The sequence below is a fragment of the Dendrobates tinctorius genome, unplaced genomic scaffold (assembly GCF_039654945.1).
Source record: "Dendrobates tinctorius isolate UK_male_01 unplaced genomic scaffold, ASM3965494v1 ptg000069l, whole genome shotgun sequence".
NCBI classification, from domain to species: Eukaryota; Metazoa; Chordata; class Amphibia; order Anura; family Dendrobatidae; genus Dendrobates; species Dendrobates tinctorius.
The window spans coordinates 12,655,976-12,672,994 of record NW_027361737.1 but is presented as its reverse complement, the minus strand read 5'-3'; the positions used below and the strand labels follow the sequence as shown (position 1 = coordinate 12,672,994).

At 46.3% G+C, this 17,019-nt stretch overlaps 1 protein-coding gene across 1 annotated transcript in view; it reads right to left on the bottom strand.

Annotated features, from left to right (window-relative positions):
- The window catches only part of LOC141095218 (putative serine protease K12H4.7), a 156,232-nt gene extending 146,997 nt beyond the window's left edge, over positions 1-9,235 (bottom strand). The window contains exon 1 of the mRNA XM_073581106.1: positions 9,017-9,235. Within this exon, the coding sequence (XP_073437207.1) occupies positions 9,017-9,190 (174 nt within the window). The 5' untranslated portion in view covers positions 9,191-9,235. The remainder of the gene's footprint in view (positions 1-9,016) is intronic.
- Between the last annotated feature and the right edge of the window lie 7,784 nt (positions 9,236-17,019).

Sequence of the window (17,019 nt, the reverse complement as noted above, 5' to 3'; positions counted from 1 at the left end):
AAAGTAAACTGTACCGATGAAAAGCAGCAGGAGGTTCAATTTTCAAAGTCAGAGAGGCAGAGTCTCTCAGAAGTAAAGATGGTCAGAGGTTCACTAATCTGAACAATTGAGTCTAAAAATTGTGGAATGGATTGCCCGCTAGGGGTGTGGGGTACTCTGTACTGGGTCGGTCCTTAAAGGGGATGTGTCACATCAGCAGTGACCTGGTCCGTGGTCCCGAGTGTCCAATTAAAGGGATATTTACAGGGAAACAAAGTTTGTAATACCACCTGTGGTATTCGGTCAGGGGACCGACGCTGCTATGCAGATCCTCTGGGATGGTGACAGGGCAGCAGAAATGGTTTAGCTCTCCACAGGTAGAGCTGTATGCCAGGGCAGCTTGTATGTAGAGGTTAAATCTGAGGTTGGTGAATGTGGTGCAGGGCAGGTGACTCAGGAATGATTAGAGGACACAGCTGGGTGCAGTTTCGGGCGTCCCCTTACGCCTATGTGGCTGCTTTTTCAGCTATGCAACTGTGGCTGAAGCACTTACAGGTGCCCCTGCCTCTGGCTGGCTAGCTGGGTCTGGCGATTCTCCACCAGTCTCGGTGGCCGGTACTCCACTGCGACCTGGTCCCTCCACCTGATGGCAGTCAGCGTGTATACGGGCCCCACGGGTGAACTTCTCACTACCCGTTTCCCAAGGACACCTTCTCTCTTCTGGGAGCTTCTGTCTCTCCCTTTCACCTTTCTCTCTGCAGCTCCTCCTGACAGGGAGATGCCTCACAGCATGTCTGCTTAATTTCACTTTCTTCTCACATCTCAATCTCTCTGCACTGTTCTTTGCCGCTCTCTAAGCTCCTCCCCTTTTCCTAGCTCCTCCACCCACTCTCCTAACATCCTTTACTACTCAGCCAGGGATGAGACCAGCCTACCTTAGGGTACATCCAGGGTGCCCTGCTGCTATAGTGTGTGTTGGGTGCAGGTGTTAGGTAAGGAGGGAGCACCACCCTCAACTCTGAGAGTGGGGTACCACACCTCTGGATGAGATGCAGCTCCTCTGTTGCGACTGAACCCTCAGGGGGCGCCACAGGAACAATATCAGAAAACCATTCCTGAACATAAAATTGTAAAGACTTTCATTATCCTACCATCCAGACACCGCATTAAAAAAACAGGCACAATTCATTAGTATAAATCACTCAGTGGGCTTAAGAAAGTTTCCAGAAATCACTATTTGTGAACAACATTGCACTGTAAAAGTAGTGGACATCTTCTTGAATTTTCTGGTAGATGGCTGCTCTGACTTTGGTATTGCTAAAACACAGTGGACCTACACCAGCAGATGACATGGCTCCCCAAACCATCACTGAGTGTGGAAGCTTCACACTAGATGGCAAGCAACTTGGATTGTGTGCTTCTCCACTCTTCCTCCAGACTCTGGGACCTTGATTTCCAAATGAAACGTAAAATTTACGATCAGAAGACACCTTGGACCATGGAGCAACAGTCCAGTTATTTCTCCTTGGCTCAGGTAAGAGGCTTCTGGCATTGTCTATTGGTCATGAGTTGCTTGACACAAGGAGTGCGACACTTGTAGCCCATGTCCTGGATATATCTGCATGTGGTGGCTCTGGAAGCAATGACTCCAGCAGCAGTCAACTCCTTGTGAATCTCCCCCAAAATTTTGAATGGCCTTTTCTCATCACTCCTTTCAAGGAAGCTGTTATCCTGGTTGCTTGTGCAACTTTTTTCTACCACACTTTCCTTCCACTCAACCTTCCATTAATATGCTTGGATACAGCACTCTGAACAGCCAAATTCTTTAGCAATGACCTTTTGTGGCTTACCCTCCTTGTGGAGTGTGTCAGTAACTGCCTTCTGGACATCTGTCAAGTCAGCAGTCTTCCCCATGATTGTGGAGCCTACTGCAACAGGGACCTTTTTAAATGCTTAGGAAGCCTTGGCAGGTGTTGATTCTACATTTTCATTAGCTGTAAGCCATAATCATCAACAATAACAGAAATAAACACTTGAAATAGATCACTGTCTGTAATGACTCTGTAGTATACTAGATGGTGGCCCGATTCTAACGCATCGGGGGATTCTAGAATATGTATGTAGTTTATTTATGAAGTTTTAATAATGCACCCCCCAATCCTGATATGCATGGTCCTCTCACCCCCCCCCCCCAATCCTGGTATGCATGATCTCCTCACCCCCCTATTTCCTGGTAAGCAAGGTACCCCTCCCCCCTATCCTGGTATGCATGGTCCCAACCCCAACACCCCCCCCCCATCCTGGTAAGCACGGTCCCCTCACCCCCCTTTCCAGGTATGCATGTTACCCCTCACCCCCCTCCCCTGGTATGCATGGTCCCCTCACCCCCCCTCCCCTGGTATGCATGGTCCCCTCACCCCCCCTCCCCTGGTATGCATGGTCCCCTCACCCCCCCTCCCCTGGTATGCATGGTCTCTGTTAAGATAAAATTATATACTCGCCTTCTGACAGCCTGCGATCTCCACTGCACGTGCCCGGCCTCACAGTCCCAGTAATGCTTTGTGCAAAACACCGCTGCTGATGATGTCGCGCTCTCGCGAGAGTGACGTCATCTCCGGTCTAAGGCGCAAGGCATTACTGGGACCGCGAGGCCGGGCACGTGGCGTGGAGATCGCGGGCTGTCGGAAGGAGAGTATTTCTATTTTTTTTTTTTTACAGATGCGCTGCGCCCGATTGAGCGCTGCGCCCAACGCTGATTGGTCGCTGCCGCCAGGCCGCGACCAATCAGCACCGCGGGATTTCGGTTACAGACAGACATAAGACGATTAAATAAATTATATATATAAGTTTCACTTTTTGATTTGAAGAACTGAAATAAATTAACTTATTGTTGAAATTCTACTTTTGTGAGACACACCTGTATGCAGCCTGAAGTAGAAGTCTTATTGAGAAGAGCAAACAGAAGAGCAAAAAATAATAGTGGTGGGCTCATAGGGGGAGGTAACTGAAGCAAGGCCAGAATCTGAGGTGACAGGAGCCAGGCCAGAGCTGTTCTGACCCCGGGTGACGTGCCTATAAGGGCCACTCTGGAGGAGCCAGAAGCATGGCAGACCTGTGTGATGGGAGATACCATGTGACAGAATTGCACCTCACTCAGATCGGCATATTAGCCAAGACAAATAGGGCGACTGGGCGCAGGTGGTGGCCCGGGCACAGGCCAACTGCATTTCAGGTAGAAGGAGCGGTCTGTGTCATGGCCATTGCATTACAAGATTAATGCCTCCAAATTTGATATTGGTAAATAAAGCCAACTCACCTTCTCTCGTGTGCTTCCTTGTGAAGGCGCTAGCGTGCGCATGGTGGACACTAAAGGATGGCGCAGTGACTAAAATTCTAGTTTCTTCCCCTCTTTACTGAGTAAGGTTGGAAATAGTTAATAAGTTTTGTTACAGAGGAAGTAAATCATAAGGCGATGTCTGGCAGTTCGGTCAGCTTTTCATTTTAGTCAAGTTTGCATAAGAACACAGCAAACACGGTACATGCTGTATAAAGTGCAGTGCCACCGAAGAGAACACAGAGCGATAGATAATGGCAGGTAAACAAATGATAAAAACATGAGACATGTACTACCCAGGGGCAGAATAAGAGTAGCCAGGGCCCTAGGCAGATTATAAGGCGCAAGGCCCCCAGCCCCTGATGGTCACAGGATTCACACATTCGCAGAAGACAACATTTTCTCCCTTTTGCACAGCACTATACACAACATAGTACTATACATAGTAAAGCAGAGGCGGGAAATTCATTTTCCTGAGGGGCCACATGAGAGGCCGTCTCAATTGGCTGAAATTAAGTCTGCTCAATACTAATAATTATATCACTTGATATTGATCAGAATCAAGTATGCCAACACCCCCCTTGAGCAGTATGAGCCCCTCATATAGAAGGTATACATCCCAATACAACATTACATACCTCACACATCCTCCCCTCATGTACAGGCTGGTACCACGTCACAGGAGAGGACTGGAGCTTCTGTACTGCAGGCGGTTGAGCTACAGGAAAGCTCCCTACTCGGGAATTAGAACATTATAATGGAGGCAATTACCCCAAAAATTGCAACTATGCAAATTGCTTTATCCAGTTTTCTGCTGTAAATACTTTGCTGTGAGCTACCTGCCTGATGATAATCTGATGAAACTCCATTTTTCTCCTACATAATAATAGCTGAAGTCTGAATGAGTCGTTGGTGCACAACTAGCCGCTTACAGAACGTGTCGGGGGTTGAATCTCTCCGGCACTATTCCCACACAGGAGGCTCAATACACAAGTTAAATATCTATTACTATAAAGGAATTTCCCAGCTCTCAATTGATCTTTTCAACCACTGTGCACCTATACCCGACATTGCCATTTCTGTGTTTGGTTCCACTATTACTCCCCGGCAACATGCCCGCTGTCTTGGGGTCATACTTGACTCTGAGCTTTCATTCGCCCCCCACATCCGATCACTGGCTCGCGCTGGTTATCTGCACCTCAAAAACATTTCTAGAATTCGACCTTTTCTTACTTTTGACTCTACAAGAACTTACTGTTTCTCCATTCATTCTCATCTCGACTATTGTAACTCTTCTAATCGGTCTCCCTCTTACCAAACTCTCCCCCTCCAATCTGTCTTGAATGCTGAAGCCAGGATCATATTCCTCACCAATTGTTACACCAATGCCTCTACCTTGTGCCAGTCCTTACACTGGCTACCCATCCACTCCAGAATCCAGTACAAACTTATTACCCTCACCCACAAAGCAGTCCAAAGCTCAGCACCACCCTACATCTCCTCCCTTGTTTCAGTATACCATCCTACCTGTGCCCTCCATTCTGCTGATGACCTAAGGTTAGCATCCACAATAATCAGAAACTCCCACTCCTGTCTTCAAACTATACACGTGCTGCGCCAATTCTCTGGAATGCACTACCCAGGTCAATACGAGTAGTCCCCAATCCTTACAATTTTAAGCGTGCCCTGAAAACGCATTTATTCAGACTGGCCTACTGCCTCAACACATTAACCTAATCTATCCCTGTGTGCCACAGTCAAACGTTTTACCATAGCCAGGTTCCCCGCATCATGTTCCCACATGCTTTATGCATCTATTAGCCGTCTGTACTGTTACACACTGAACATTATGGCTGGTCACTATGGCTGGTCCGAACAACGAAGGCAACTCTTACCACCCACCTTTCGTGTCTCCCCTTTTTTCCCCCCTCAGATTGTAAGCTTGCGAGCAGGGCCCTCATTCCTCTTGGTATTTGTTATGATCTATGTGATTATTGTTATGCTGTAATGTCTATCGTCTGTACATGTCCCCTCTGAAATGTAAAGTGCTGCGGAATATGTCAGCGCTACAGAAATAAAATTATTATTATATTAACCATGAACATGTGCAGCAGTCACACACAGAATTTAAAATCCTGTTAGAAACAGAATGGCAGCATCATGTGTATCCCGCCCTCCATCGCAGATCCATCAAGCGACCATAACCTCCTAGTCTAATATTTAGGCTAAGTTCACACGTACCGGAATTCTCGAGGAAATTACCGCGAGAATTCCATTCCGCGGGAAAATCGCATTTTAAATTCCCGCAATTTTCCCGCGGAAAGACTAGCATTTTGCAAGCGTAATTAGCTTGCAGAATGCTAGTATTTTCCAAGCGATCTGTAGCATCGCTTGGAGAACTGATTGACAGGTTGGTCACACTCGTCAAACATAGTGTTTGACAAGTGTGACCAACTTTTTACTACTGAGGCCGCCTATGCAGCATCAGTAGTAAAAGATAAAATGTAAAAAAAATAAAATAAAAAATGGTGTTATTCTTACCTTCCGACCTCCCGCGCAGCCGTTCCCAGTAATCCTTTGCGAAAATGCCCGCGATGACGTCCGTTCTCGAGGGATCGCGATGTCTCGCGATCCCGCGAGAACGGACGCCATCACGGGCATTTTCGCAAAGGATTACTGGGAACGAGAGCGTGGAGAGAGGCGGGAAGGCTACGCAGGACGGTGAGAATAACAATATTTTTTATTTTAAATTCTATTTTTTTACAGGGATATGGTACCCAAAGCCCGGAGGACAGTCTCCTCTCCTCCGGACCGTGGGTACCATCCGCAAATGTTCTACTTACTTTCCGCATGGTGTGCACAGCCACATGCGGGAAGTAAGCGGAACAATGCATTCCTATGGGTGCGGGATCGCCGCGATTCCGCAAAATTAATGAGCATGCTGCAGTTTTTACCGCGAAGTGATTCCGCCGCGGTAAAAACCGCAGCATTGCGGAATCCCATAAGAATGCATGAAATGCTTATTTTTCGCAGCAAAAATCGCGTGGTTAAAACCGCCGCAGAAACGCAAAAAAAATGCAACGTGTGAACTCAGCCTTATAGGACCGGTTCTGAACTAAAGGATTTATCGTGAACCTGTCACCAGGTTTGGCCTTTACGAGTTACAGCCACCGCCTTTCAGGGCTTATATACAGCATTCTATAACACTGTATATCTGCCTGCATCCCAACCTGTAAGAGAAGAAAAATAACTTATTACACTCACCCTGGGGGCTCAGTCACATGGCCGCATTTTCCTTCATCTGAGAAAATTAGTCAGATTATACGGTTTCACACTGTTCAGATTTTTTGAGGATATGAAAAAAAAAAAAAAAAAAAAAAAAAAAAACACGACTGGACATATGGCAGCAGAGGCATATCCAGGGGGGCAGCCGGGGCAGTTGCCCCGGGCGCAGTCGGGCCGCCTAATGCAGCGGTCCGCAGTGTCTCCCCCCGGCGGCTGCGTTCTGCCGCCCCCCCATCCTGTGTGTCGGCTGTTCTGTGTCAGCTGTTAAGCTGACAGCCGGCGCAGAGAAGGAGGCCGCGCCGGCTCCCAGGCAGCAATTGTACTGGCGTCTATACAGACGCCAGTACAATTGAAGCTCTGACCGCCGGGTCAGAGCGACATCAGCAGCGTGATCATGTCATGTGATCACGCTGCTGACGTCACTCCCCGTCACCCAGAGCGAACGCTGGTGGTAAGTGTGCTCCTCTGTGGAGCTGAAGAACTACCGAAGATGGGGGGGGGGGTATTAATGAGTGGAGATGGGGATTAATGAGTGGGGGTACATAATGTGTGGGGGGGTTTGGGAGTAGGGACGAGGGGTTATTGAGTGGGGATGGGGGATACTTAATGTGTGTGGGGGATTGGGGATGGTATTTAATGTGTGTGGGGAGATTTGAGGACACAAAAATGAAGAGTATGTATGAGGGCATGTATGAGGAAACGGTATGGGGGATGGGTGCAGACAGTAAGGGGTGCGAATGGGTGAATGTATGTGGACACAGTATGGGGAGTCGGGTATGTGTGAGCAGACAGTATAGAGAGTGAGGGGGTAAATATATGAGGAGACAGTATGGTGAACAGGTGGGATGTTAGAGGAAACAGTACGAGGAGGCAGGGTAATAGTGTGAGGTGACAGTATATTGCAGATATTTGTATTTAGGAGCATTATAATGACACTTCTATCTATAAGGGCATCGTTTGGAGATTTGCTGCAGAAGACCGGAGAAGATGGACGGCTACAGAGACAGCTGTGGATGAGAAAACTCATTATGGGGTTTGGACAAGAAGAAAAGGAGAACGACTTCAGAGACGACGACATCTATAAGGTACTTGGATGTAAATGTTATTTGTGATACTAATTCTCATGTTTTTGTTAGGAACATTAAAGGGGTTGTCCAGGTTTGTGCTGAGTCTGCAGTCATTCTATGTGACTGCAGACTTCTGAATTCTCACAGTGCTCACTGAACGCTGTCAGGATTCTCTCGTGCTGGTAATTTACATACATACGGTCACATGCTGACTAGACGTGTGTGGCCTCACTCAGTGAAAATGAACGGAGCGAGGCTGGGCACGTCTAGTCGGAATGTGGCCAGAAGTATATAAATCACATACTTGTGCTGACATGACTTTACATCAGCAAGAGAGAATCCTAAAAGTGTGCAGGTGCATTCATTGTGAGAATTCAGAAGCTGCAATGTCAGGATTCAGCTCTGCAGGTTCCAGTAGTCATCACATGGACACTTCACTCATATGCGATTTTCATACTTATGGTCTTGTGACAACGAGCTTCTCATCCTGCTTTCAGTTTTTTACTGAACATGAGAGCATTAGGGAGAGCGGCTCGTCAGTACATGACTAAGTGTGCAAGTCGCATATGTACTTGGGGGGCGCCAAACCAAATTCTTGACCTGGGTGCCAGAAAGCCTAGATACGCCTCTGTATGGCAGACCGCATGGAATAAGATTGGTCCAACTGTCATACGATGTGTTATCAGATCGCACCTGGACCAAAAAATAGGGTCGTCTGCACAAGGACCTGAGCTGTGTTACTGATCAGTGCTGAGCACCATTGTCCTAGTGACTTTCCAGCTGAACATTGGCATTACACGTGTGTGCATGGCCATCCCAGGGAGATCTTATGGGACCTGCAGCAATCAGGAGTATGTGATGGAACAAACTTAACATCGCTCAGGAGATAGGCAGCGTACATTAAGGCATGAAAGTATCCGAGATTTCGGATCAGGCACATTTGTCATTGCAGATCCTGCCTAATGTAGTGAAATACTGATAAAGCCACTTATATACCATCACTAAATACATAGGTGCTGCGCCAATGTCAAGGGGAGGCAGATTCCAGAAATAAACACGAATTAAGGAAGCAGTGCTAGTTACACAGAAGTCAGATTACTATGTCGCTAGGATCACGGCGGACACCGCGGCGCGGGGCTCACGGCGGACACCGCGGCGCGGGGCTCACGGCGGACACCGCGGCGCGGGGCTCACGGCGGACACCGCGGCGCGGGGCTCACGGCGGACACCGCGGCGCGGGGCTCACGGCGGACACCGCGGCGCGGGGCTCACGGCGGACCCTATGGTGCAGGGCTCAGTCTATAACATGGTCTCTGCAGCAGATAAGCCTCGGAGTCTCTCTGTTACTTGCCTGCTCCCAGACTCTGGTGTCAGCCCCATTGAAGTGATCCAGCCTTTGTGTGAACCAGCGATCCTGCACCGTCACCAGCACTCCAGCTTCGCTCTGAAACCTCCTATGTGTGAAAGCATTGCTGGCTGCCAAGCTCAGGCAGATGAGGCGCAGCACTGTCAGCGTGCACGCCATGTCCTCAGCGCCGGCTGCTCTGCTGCACCGTGTCACATGAGCTCTTATATCAGCTGACTCTCGCCCTCACTCAGAGACACAGTGCCCTCTGGTGGACGTGTGCACTGCAGCAGTCATCGGGATCACTTCTATTGCCGGCTGTGCGGTGTTGGCACAGTACACACCAGTGTGTCAGAGAAGCCGGGAGCTCTGAGGAGAGGGAGGATTATATATATCTGCTATATACATGAAGAGCTATTAACCCTTCAAGTGCTTCACGGGAATTTTTGGAATGTGGAAGGGAAAAATAAACATTTACTTTTCTTTCACAAAAATTTTCATTTAGACCTATTTTTTTTTTACTTTCGCAAGGGTAACAGGAGAAAATGGACCCTAAATTTTGTTCAGCAATTTCTCCTGAGAGCATGCTGATACCCCATATGTGGGAAAAATCTACTGTTTGGGCACACGGCAGGGCTCGGAAGGGAAGGAGCGCCATTTGACTTTTGGAATTCAAAATTGGCTGGAATAATTAGCGGGCGACATGCTGAGTTTGGAGAGCCCCTGATGTGCCTAAACAGTGGAAACCTCCCACAAGTGACACCATTTTGGAAACTAGACCCCTTACGGAACTTATCTAGATATGTTTTGAGCACCTTAAACCCACAGGTGCTTCACAGAAGTTTATAGCGTAGAGCCGTGGAAATAAAAAAAAAAAATCACATTTTTCCCAAAATATCTTTTTTAGCTCCATATTTCGCATTTTCATAAGGGTAAGAGGAGAAATTGCTTCATACAATTTGTTGTGCGATTTGTCCTGAGTACACAGATACCACATACAGTATGTGGGGGAAAACCACTGTTTCGGCGTACAGCAGGGCTTTTTAGAGTTAATTACATATTTCGGTCGACTGTGTCATGTGAGGGTTTGTTTTTTGCGGGACGAGCTGACGTTTTTATTGGTACCATTTTTGGGCACGTGACATTTTTAATTACCGTATATACTCGTGTATAAGCCGAGATTTTCAGCCCATTTCTTTGAGCTGAAAGTCCCCGTCTCGGCTTGTATGCGAGTCATATACCGGGGGTGGGCGGGGGTGTCAGAAACCATACTCACGTCTCCTGGCACTTCTCTGCAGCCCCTGCGTCTACCTCTGCTGTCTGCATCCTGCATTCAGCAGTCATGTGGTACCGCTCATTAAACTCATGAATATGCGCATATTTATGAGTTTAATGAGCGGTACCACGTGACCAGCTGAATGCAGGAAGCAGATGGCAGAGGGAGAAGCAGGGGCTGCCGCTGCAGAGAAGACCTTGTGCTAGGAGGGGTGAGTATGACGGGGGCAGAGTGATATTCACCTGTTCCCGTTCCAAGCGGTGCACCGCTGTGTCTCCGGGTCCTCCTGCTGTGACGGCAGAGGGAGACACAGCGGTGCATGGCTTGGAATGGGGACAGGTGAATATCGTCACTGCCAGGGGCTCAGGACACCGGCACCTGACCCCAGCTACGGAGAGGTATGTCATTTTTTGTTTTATTGCAGCAGCAAATAAGGGGTATATATGGAGTATCTTTTGGGGCAGCATTAACCCTTGTGGAGCAGCATATGGGGGTTATTTATGGGGCAGCATTAACCCTTGTGCAGCAGCATATGGGGGGTATTTATGGACCATCTTCTTGGGCCAGCATTAACCCTTGTGCAGCAGCATATGGGGGGTATTTATGGAGCATCTTCTTGGGCCAGCATTAACCCTTGTGCAGCAGCATATGGGTGGGTTTATCTATGGAGCATCTTCTTGGACCACCATTTAACCCTAGGCTTATATGCGAGTCAATAAGTTTTCCCCATTTTTTTTTTTGCGGCAAAATTAGGGGGGTCGGCTTATACACGGGTCGACTTCTATATACGGTACTTTCTATTCTGATTTTGGGGAGACAGAATGAACAAAAACCAGCAATTGAGGAATAGTTTGTTTTTTTTTTTATACCATTCCGCATGTGGTAAAATGCAGCTTTATGCTATGGGTCAGTATGATTACAGCGATACCTCATTTATATAATTTTTTTATGTTACTATTTTTGCATCGCTTTATTCTGAGAGGTATAACTTTTTATATTTTTGCTGATGACGCTGTATGGGGGCTTGTTTTTGTGGGACAAGATGACATTTTCAGCGGTACCATTTTTATTTACATCCATCTTTTTGATTGCACATTATTGCACTTTTTGTTCCCCGGTATGATGATAAAGCATTGTTTTTTGCCTCGTTTTTTATTTTTTTGCGGTGTTCACTGAAGGGGTTAACTAGTGGGACAGTTTTATAGAGTGGGTCATTACGGATGCTGCGATACCAAATATGTGTACTTTTAATGTTTTTTTTATAAATAAATGTATTTATTGGTATATTTATTTAATTTTGTTCTTTATTTGTGGATTTTTTTATATATATATATATTTTTTTTTTTTGCACATTATAATTTTTTTTTTTTAACTTTATTACATTGTGCCAGTATGGGACATTACTATATATAATGTCAGATCGCTGATCTGACACCATTGCTGAGTAACAGCGATCTGACAGGCAGTGTAGGAGGCTTGCCGGCAAAGCAGGTGCTGAGAAGCCACCTCCCTGCAGGATCTTGGAGGACCCCGCTGCCATCTTGGAGCCGGGGTTCTCCATGGAGACCAGTGGAACAACGCAATCGCATCGCGTTGTTGCGGTGTGAGCGCGCAGGGAGCCCTCTCTCTGTGCAATGCTTCTTTATGCTGCTGTCCATACTGACAGCCGCATCAGAGGGGTTAAATTCCCATGATCGGTGCTAGCACCGATCGTGGGCTTTGCTGCAGGGTGTCAGCTGTCACATACAGCTGACACCAGCACCCTCACACTGAGCGCCGCGGTGATCGTGACGCCATACTAGTACTTCTGTGGGCGGAAATGCAGTTCCTGCAGAGCAGTACTAGTACGGCGAGGGTCGGGAAGGTGTTAATTTAGCTTTCCATGCAGCTATTTAATATGTGCGGATTCCATGATAATAGGTGAATCATGTATTCTCTGGGCTTTTTAGTTGGAGACTGAACTTGGAATAAGTGCAAATTATACGGATGGGTTCCGTAAGCAATCTAAGGGCTTGTTCACACAACCGAAGCTGCGTGTAAAAAAAAAAAAAAAAGTCGCAGTATGCTCCAGTTTCTTCCATAACTCAGATGAGACTCAACTATTCAAGTCTAGGGGTGCACACAAAAAATGAATAACATGGAGGAGCCACAGTAAGGCTATGTGCACACGTAGCAGAAAATTTCTGCTGTAAAACCTGACTCCCTTCCCAGAAACCGCGTGTTTTTTTCTGCACATTTTCAGCGCGTTTTCTGAGCTTTTTTTGTGCAGAAAATGCACGTTTTTTATGCGTTTTTTCCACGCGTTTTCAAGACGCATAGAAATAGCCAGAAACACGGAAAAATCCGCGAAATCAATGAGCATGCTGCGTTTTTTACCGTGAAGCGGTTTTTCGCGGTAAAAACCGTATCGGTATGCACAAAAAGTGCAAAATGCATAGAAATGAATGGGAAGCTTATTTTTAGCGGTTTTATTGGAAAATCCGCTAAAAATACCGCTAAAAAAACGCTGTGTTTGAACACAGCCTAAAGCAGATACATTGTATCATAGTATTGTCACACAGTATAGGGTCCTGTAAATGATTAATAGCTGCCGTACAAAAATGGATACACCGATGACAAGTGAGAAAAAAATTGTCAAAGTTTTCTAGATGAATCTCTGAATTATTTTTTACACACTCGTGTGAACTTGCCCTCAGACCACGTTCACATGCTCAGTATTTGGTCAGTATTTTAGCTCAGTATCTGTAAGCCAAAACCAGGAGTGGAACCATCGGAAGAAACGCATACCTCCCAACTTTTGAAGAAGGGAAAGAGGGACAAAAAAAATTAGGCTATGCCCCCGACCACATCCATTTCACAACTAGTCACACCATGCCCATGCCCCAACCACACCCATTTAGCACTGCTGATCACACTGACTGGTACTGGTAACATCTATGTTTGCTGGTCGGGCAATGTGTGGAGGCCAATCCTGATATGTCTTTGTTCAGACCTGGTTGGCCTTCATCTGCACTTGCTTCATCTGGCTTCATGGGAGCGATCCAGTAATGTCCAGGTACAGATTGCACTTGATGTGGTCATGCTCTAAATGTATTTAGGAGGCCGTAATGGCACAGCATTTATTAAAAATGTAGAGTAGGACCCCCCACATGAGATTGCCTTGGCGCGGCGGGATGGCTCAATTGAATTGATCAATTTTTTTGCTAAATATCTCATTTTTGAATACAGCTAGATATCATGTGCATATGCACTCCAATTTATGCGTTCTAACCTCAAGCAGTGCTGGCTTCCCCCCCTATTTTCTTGGTACTGAGGGCACAGTGGCTGGCATTATGGGCACAGTGGCTGGTACTGAGGAAAGGAAAGAAAGAACAGAGAGAGAAAAAAGAAAACATAGAGAGAGAGAAAGGAGAAAGAGAGAGGGAAAGAGGGGAAAAAGAACAGAGAGAAAGAAAGAAGAAAGAAAGAAACAGAGAGAGAAAGAACAGAGAGAAAGAAAGAGGGGACAGAAAAAAAGAACACAGAGAGAGATAGAAAAAAGAATGAGGGGAAAGAAAGAACAGAGAGAGAAAGAAAGAAAAGAAAGAGGGGAAAGAAAGAACAGAGAGGGAGAGAGAAAGGGGAAAGAAAGAACAGAGAGAGAAAGAAAGAAAGGGGAAAGAAAGAAAGAACAGAGAGGGAGAGACAAAGAAAGAGGGGAAAAGAAAGAACAGAGAGAGCGAAAGAAAGAAACAGAGAGAGAAAGAAAGAGCAGAGAGAGAGAAAGAGGGGACAGAAAAAAATAACAGAGAGAGAAAAAGAAAGAGAGAAACAACAAAGAGGGAGGGGGAAAGAAAGAACAGAGAGAGAAAGAAAGAAAGAAAGAAAGAACAGAGAGATAGAAAGAAAGAAACAGAGAGAGAAAGAAAGAACAGAGAAAGAAAGAGGTGAAAGAAAGAACAGAGAGAGAAAGAAAGAGAAAGAAAGAGTGGAAAGAAAGAAAGAAAGAAAGAAAGGGGAAAGAAAGAATAGAGACAAAGAAACAGAGCGAGAAAGAAAAAAAGAATAGAGAGAGAAATAAAGAGGGGAAAGAAAGAACAGAGAGAAAGAAAGGGGAAAAGAAAGAGAACAGAGAGAGAAAGAACAGAGAGAAAGAAAGGAAGAACAGAGAGAGAGAAAGAACAGAAAGAGAAAGAAAGATTAGAGAGAGAAAGAAATAAAGATTAGAGAGAAAGAAAGATTAGAGAAAGAGGGGAAAGGAAGAAAGAACACAGCGAAAGAAAGAACAGAGAAAAAGAAAAAGAGGGGAAAGAAAGAACAGAGAGCGAAAGAAAGAACAGAGAGAGAAAGAAAGAAACATAGAAAGAAACAAAGAACAGAGAAAGAAAGAGGGGAAGAAAGAACAGAAAGAGAAAGAAAGAATAGAAAGAAAGAACAGAAAGCGAAAGAAAGGGGAAAGAAAGAACAGAGAGGTATAGATAAAGAAACAGAGAAAGAAAAAAAGAACAGAGAGAGAAAGGAAGAGGGGAAAGAAAAAACAACAGAGAGAAAGAAAGAAAGGAGAAAGAAAGACAACAGAGAAAGAAATAAAGAACAGAGAGAAAGAAAAGAAAGAAAGGAAGAACAGAGCGAGAGAGAAAAAAAGAACAGAGAGAGAAAGACAGAAAGATTAGAGAGAGAAAGAAAGATTAATGAGAGAAAGAAAAAGGGAAAGAAAGTACAGAGAAAGATAAAGAAAGAGGGGAAAGAAAGAAAGAACAGAGGGAAAGAAAGAAAAAGAACAGAGAGAGAAAGAAAGAGTGGACAGAAAAAAAGAACAGATAGAGGGGAAAGAACAGAGAGGGAGGGAGAAAGAAAGAGTGGAAAGAAAGAACAGAGAGAGAAAGGGGAAAGAAAGAACAGAGAGGGAGAGAGAGAAAGAAAGAGGGGAAATAAATAAAAAACTGAGAGAGAAAGAAAGAGGGGAAATAAAGAAAGAACAGAGAGAAAGAAAGGGGAAAGAAAGAAGGAACAGAGAGAGTGATGGGAAAGAAAGATGGTAAAGAAAGAAAGATCAGAGATAGAAAGTGGAAGAAAGAACATCTGCCCATCCCGGTCGCAGGGGTGGTATGGATGCAGGTTTCCCTGTGTGGGAAGGATCTTGGACGGAGCGGTATTGTGCTGACCCAGTGAGAGGCTGGCCACGGTCACATTGTTACACTGGGGATGAATATCCTGAAAGAGTTTGGGAAACTGTGGAGTGATGAGCCATCTTACTTGTCTTTAAACCAGTGTAATCTGCACATACCCTAGTGGCAGGTGTTTCGACAGTTAATTTGTACAGCCCAGGTGCAAGAAGTCTCCAGTCAAGGGGAAATGCTGGGGAAAGTGATTGGGCCGGCATCCACACAGCTCACCTTACCACAAGGGCAGACTGTGCTAACCCTGCCTGTCCGAGCACATGCCCAGCTAGAGGTGGGTAGAAGTCTAATTGGAACATTCAGTAGTACAACTGCCTGCAGGACTCTTAGTGGCCCGAACACTGGCCATGGTACGAGAAGGGACGGTGCTTGTACGCTTCGTGAATCTGACAGACCAAGAGATTGTTGTCTCATGCAGCAGTGAAGTCGCACGGGTAGTGGGCATGCCCAAAGAAGACATACTGTTGGCAGTGAATCCAGAAGACCCGTGGTCGGTGATGGTCACTACCTCTTCGACGGCTGAACCTCAATACGTCCAACAGATGCACGCTGAACTGTCCGAACTCACGCCCACCCAAGTGCATCAAGTAGAAGTGCTACTGGGGCGATATCAGTCCATTTTTTCGAACCATGAGGATGACTTCGGCTGCACCACGGCAACTACTCTCGAGATACCAAATGGACATACTGCACCCATTTGAGAGTGCTACCGACAGATTCCCCCCCCCCCAGTTATATCAGGAAGTGAGAGAAATGCTTGGTCAGATGCTGCAGGAAGGTGTCATTAGGGAGAGCCAGAGTCCGTGGGTAGCTCCCATTGTGCTGGTGTGGAAGAAGGACGGGTCCCTGAGGTTCTGTGTAGACTACCGTAAACTTAACGTCTGTACTGTACGATATTCATACCCTCTGCCCTGGATTGAGGGGTCTCTGTCAGCGTTGGGGAAGGCCAAATTCTTCTCGATGATGGATCTCGCAAGTGGTTACTGGCAAGTACCCATGTCGGAAAAAGATCAGGTGAAGACGGCCTTTATACTTCCCATGGGCCTTTTTGAATTCAAGAGGATGCCATTCAGCCTGGCCAATGCCCCCGGTACGTTCCAACGGCTGATGTAGAGATGTCTAGGTGATTTGAACTTTGAGGCCACACTCATCTATCTGGATGACATCATCGTGTATGCTGCCTCATTTGAAGGCCATCTACGGAGACTGGAGCAAGTGTTGAGCCATTTACAGGAGTATGGACTAAAAGTAAAACCTCAAAAATGTCACTTGTTCCGGACTCAGATTGAGTACCTTGGTCATGTAGTTTCAGCCGAGAGAGTGAAGACCTCATAGGTGAAGATTGCGGTGATCAGAGACTGGCCAACCCCGTAGAATGTAAAAGATGTACGGGCGTTCCTGGGATTGGCAGGATACTACCGTTGCTTCGTGAAGAATTTTGCTCGGGTGGTGCAACCGTTGCTCGAACTCCTGTGTACCCCCACACCCAAATGCCAAGGGTCAATCCATCCAATGGGAGGAGAGGCAGGAAAAGGCATTTTGTGAGTTAAATAAGGCACTGACCGAAGCTCCGG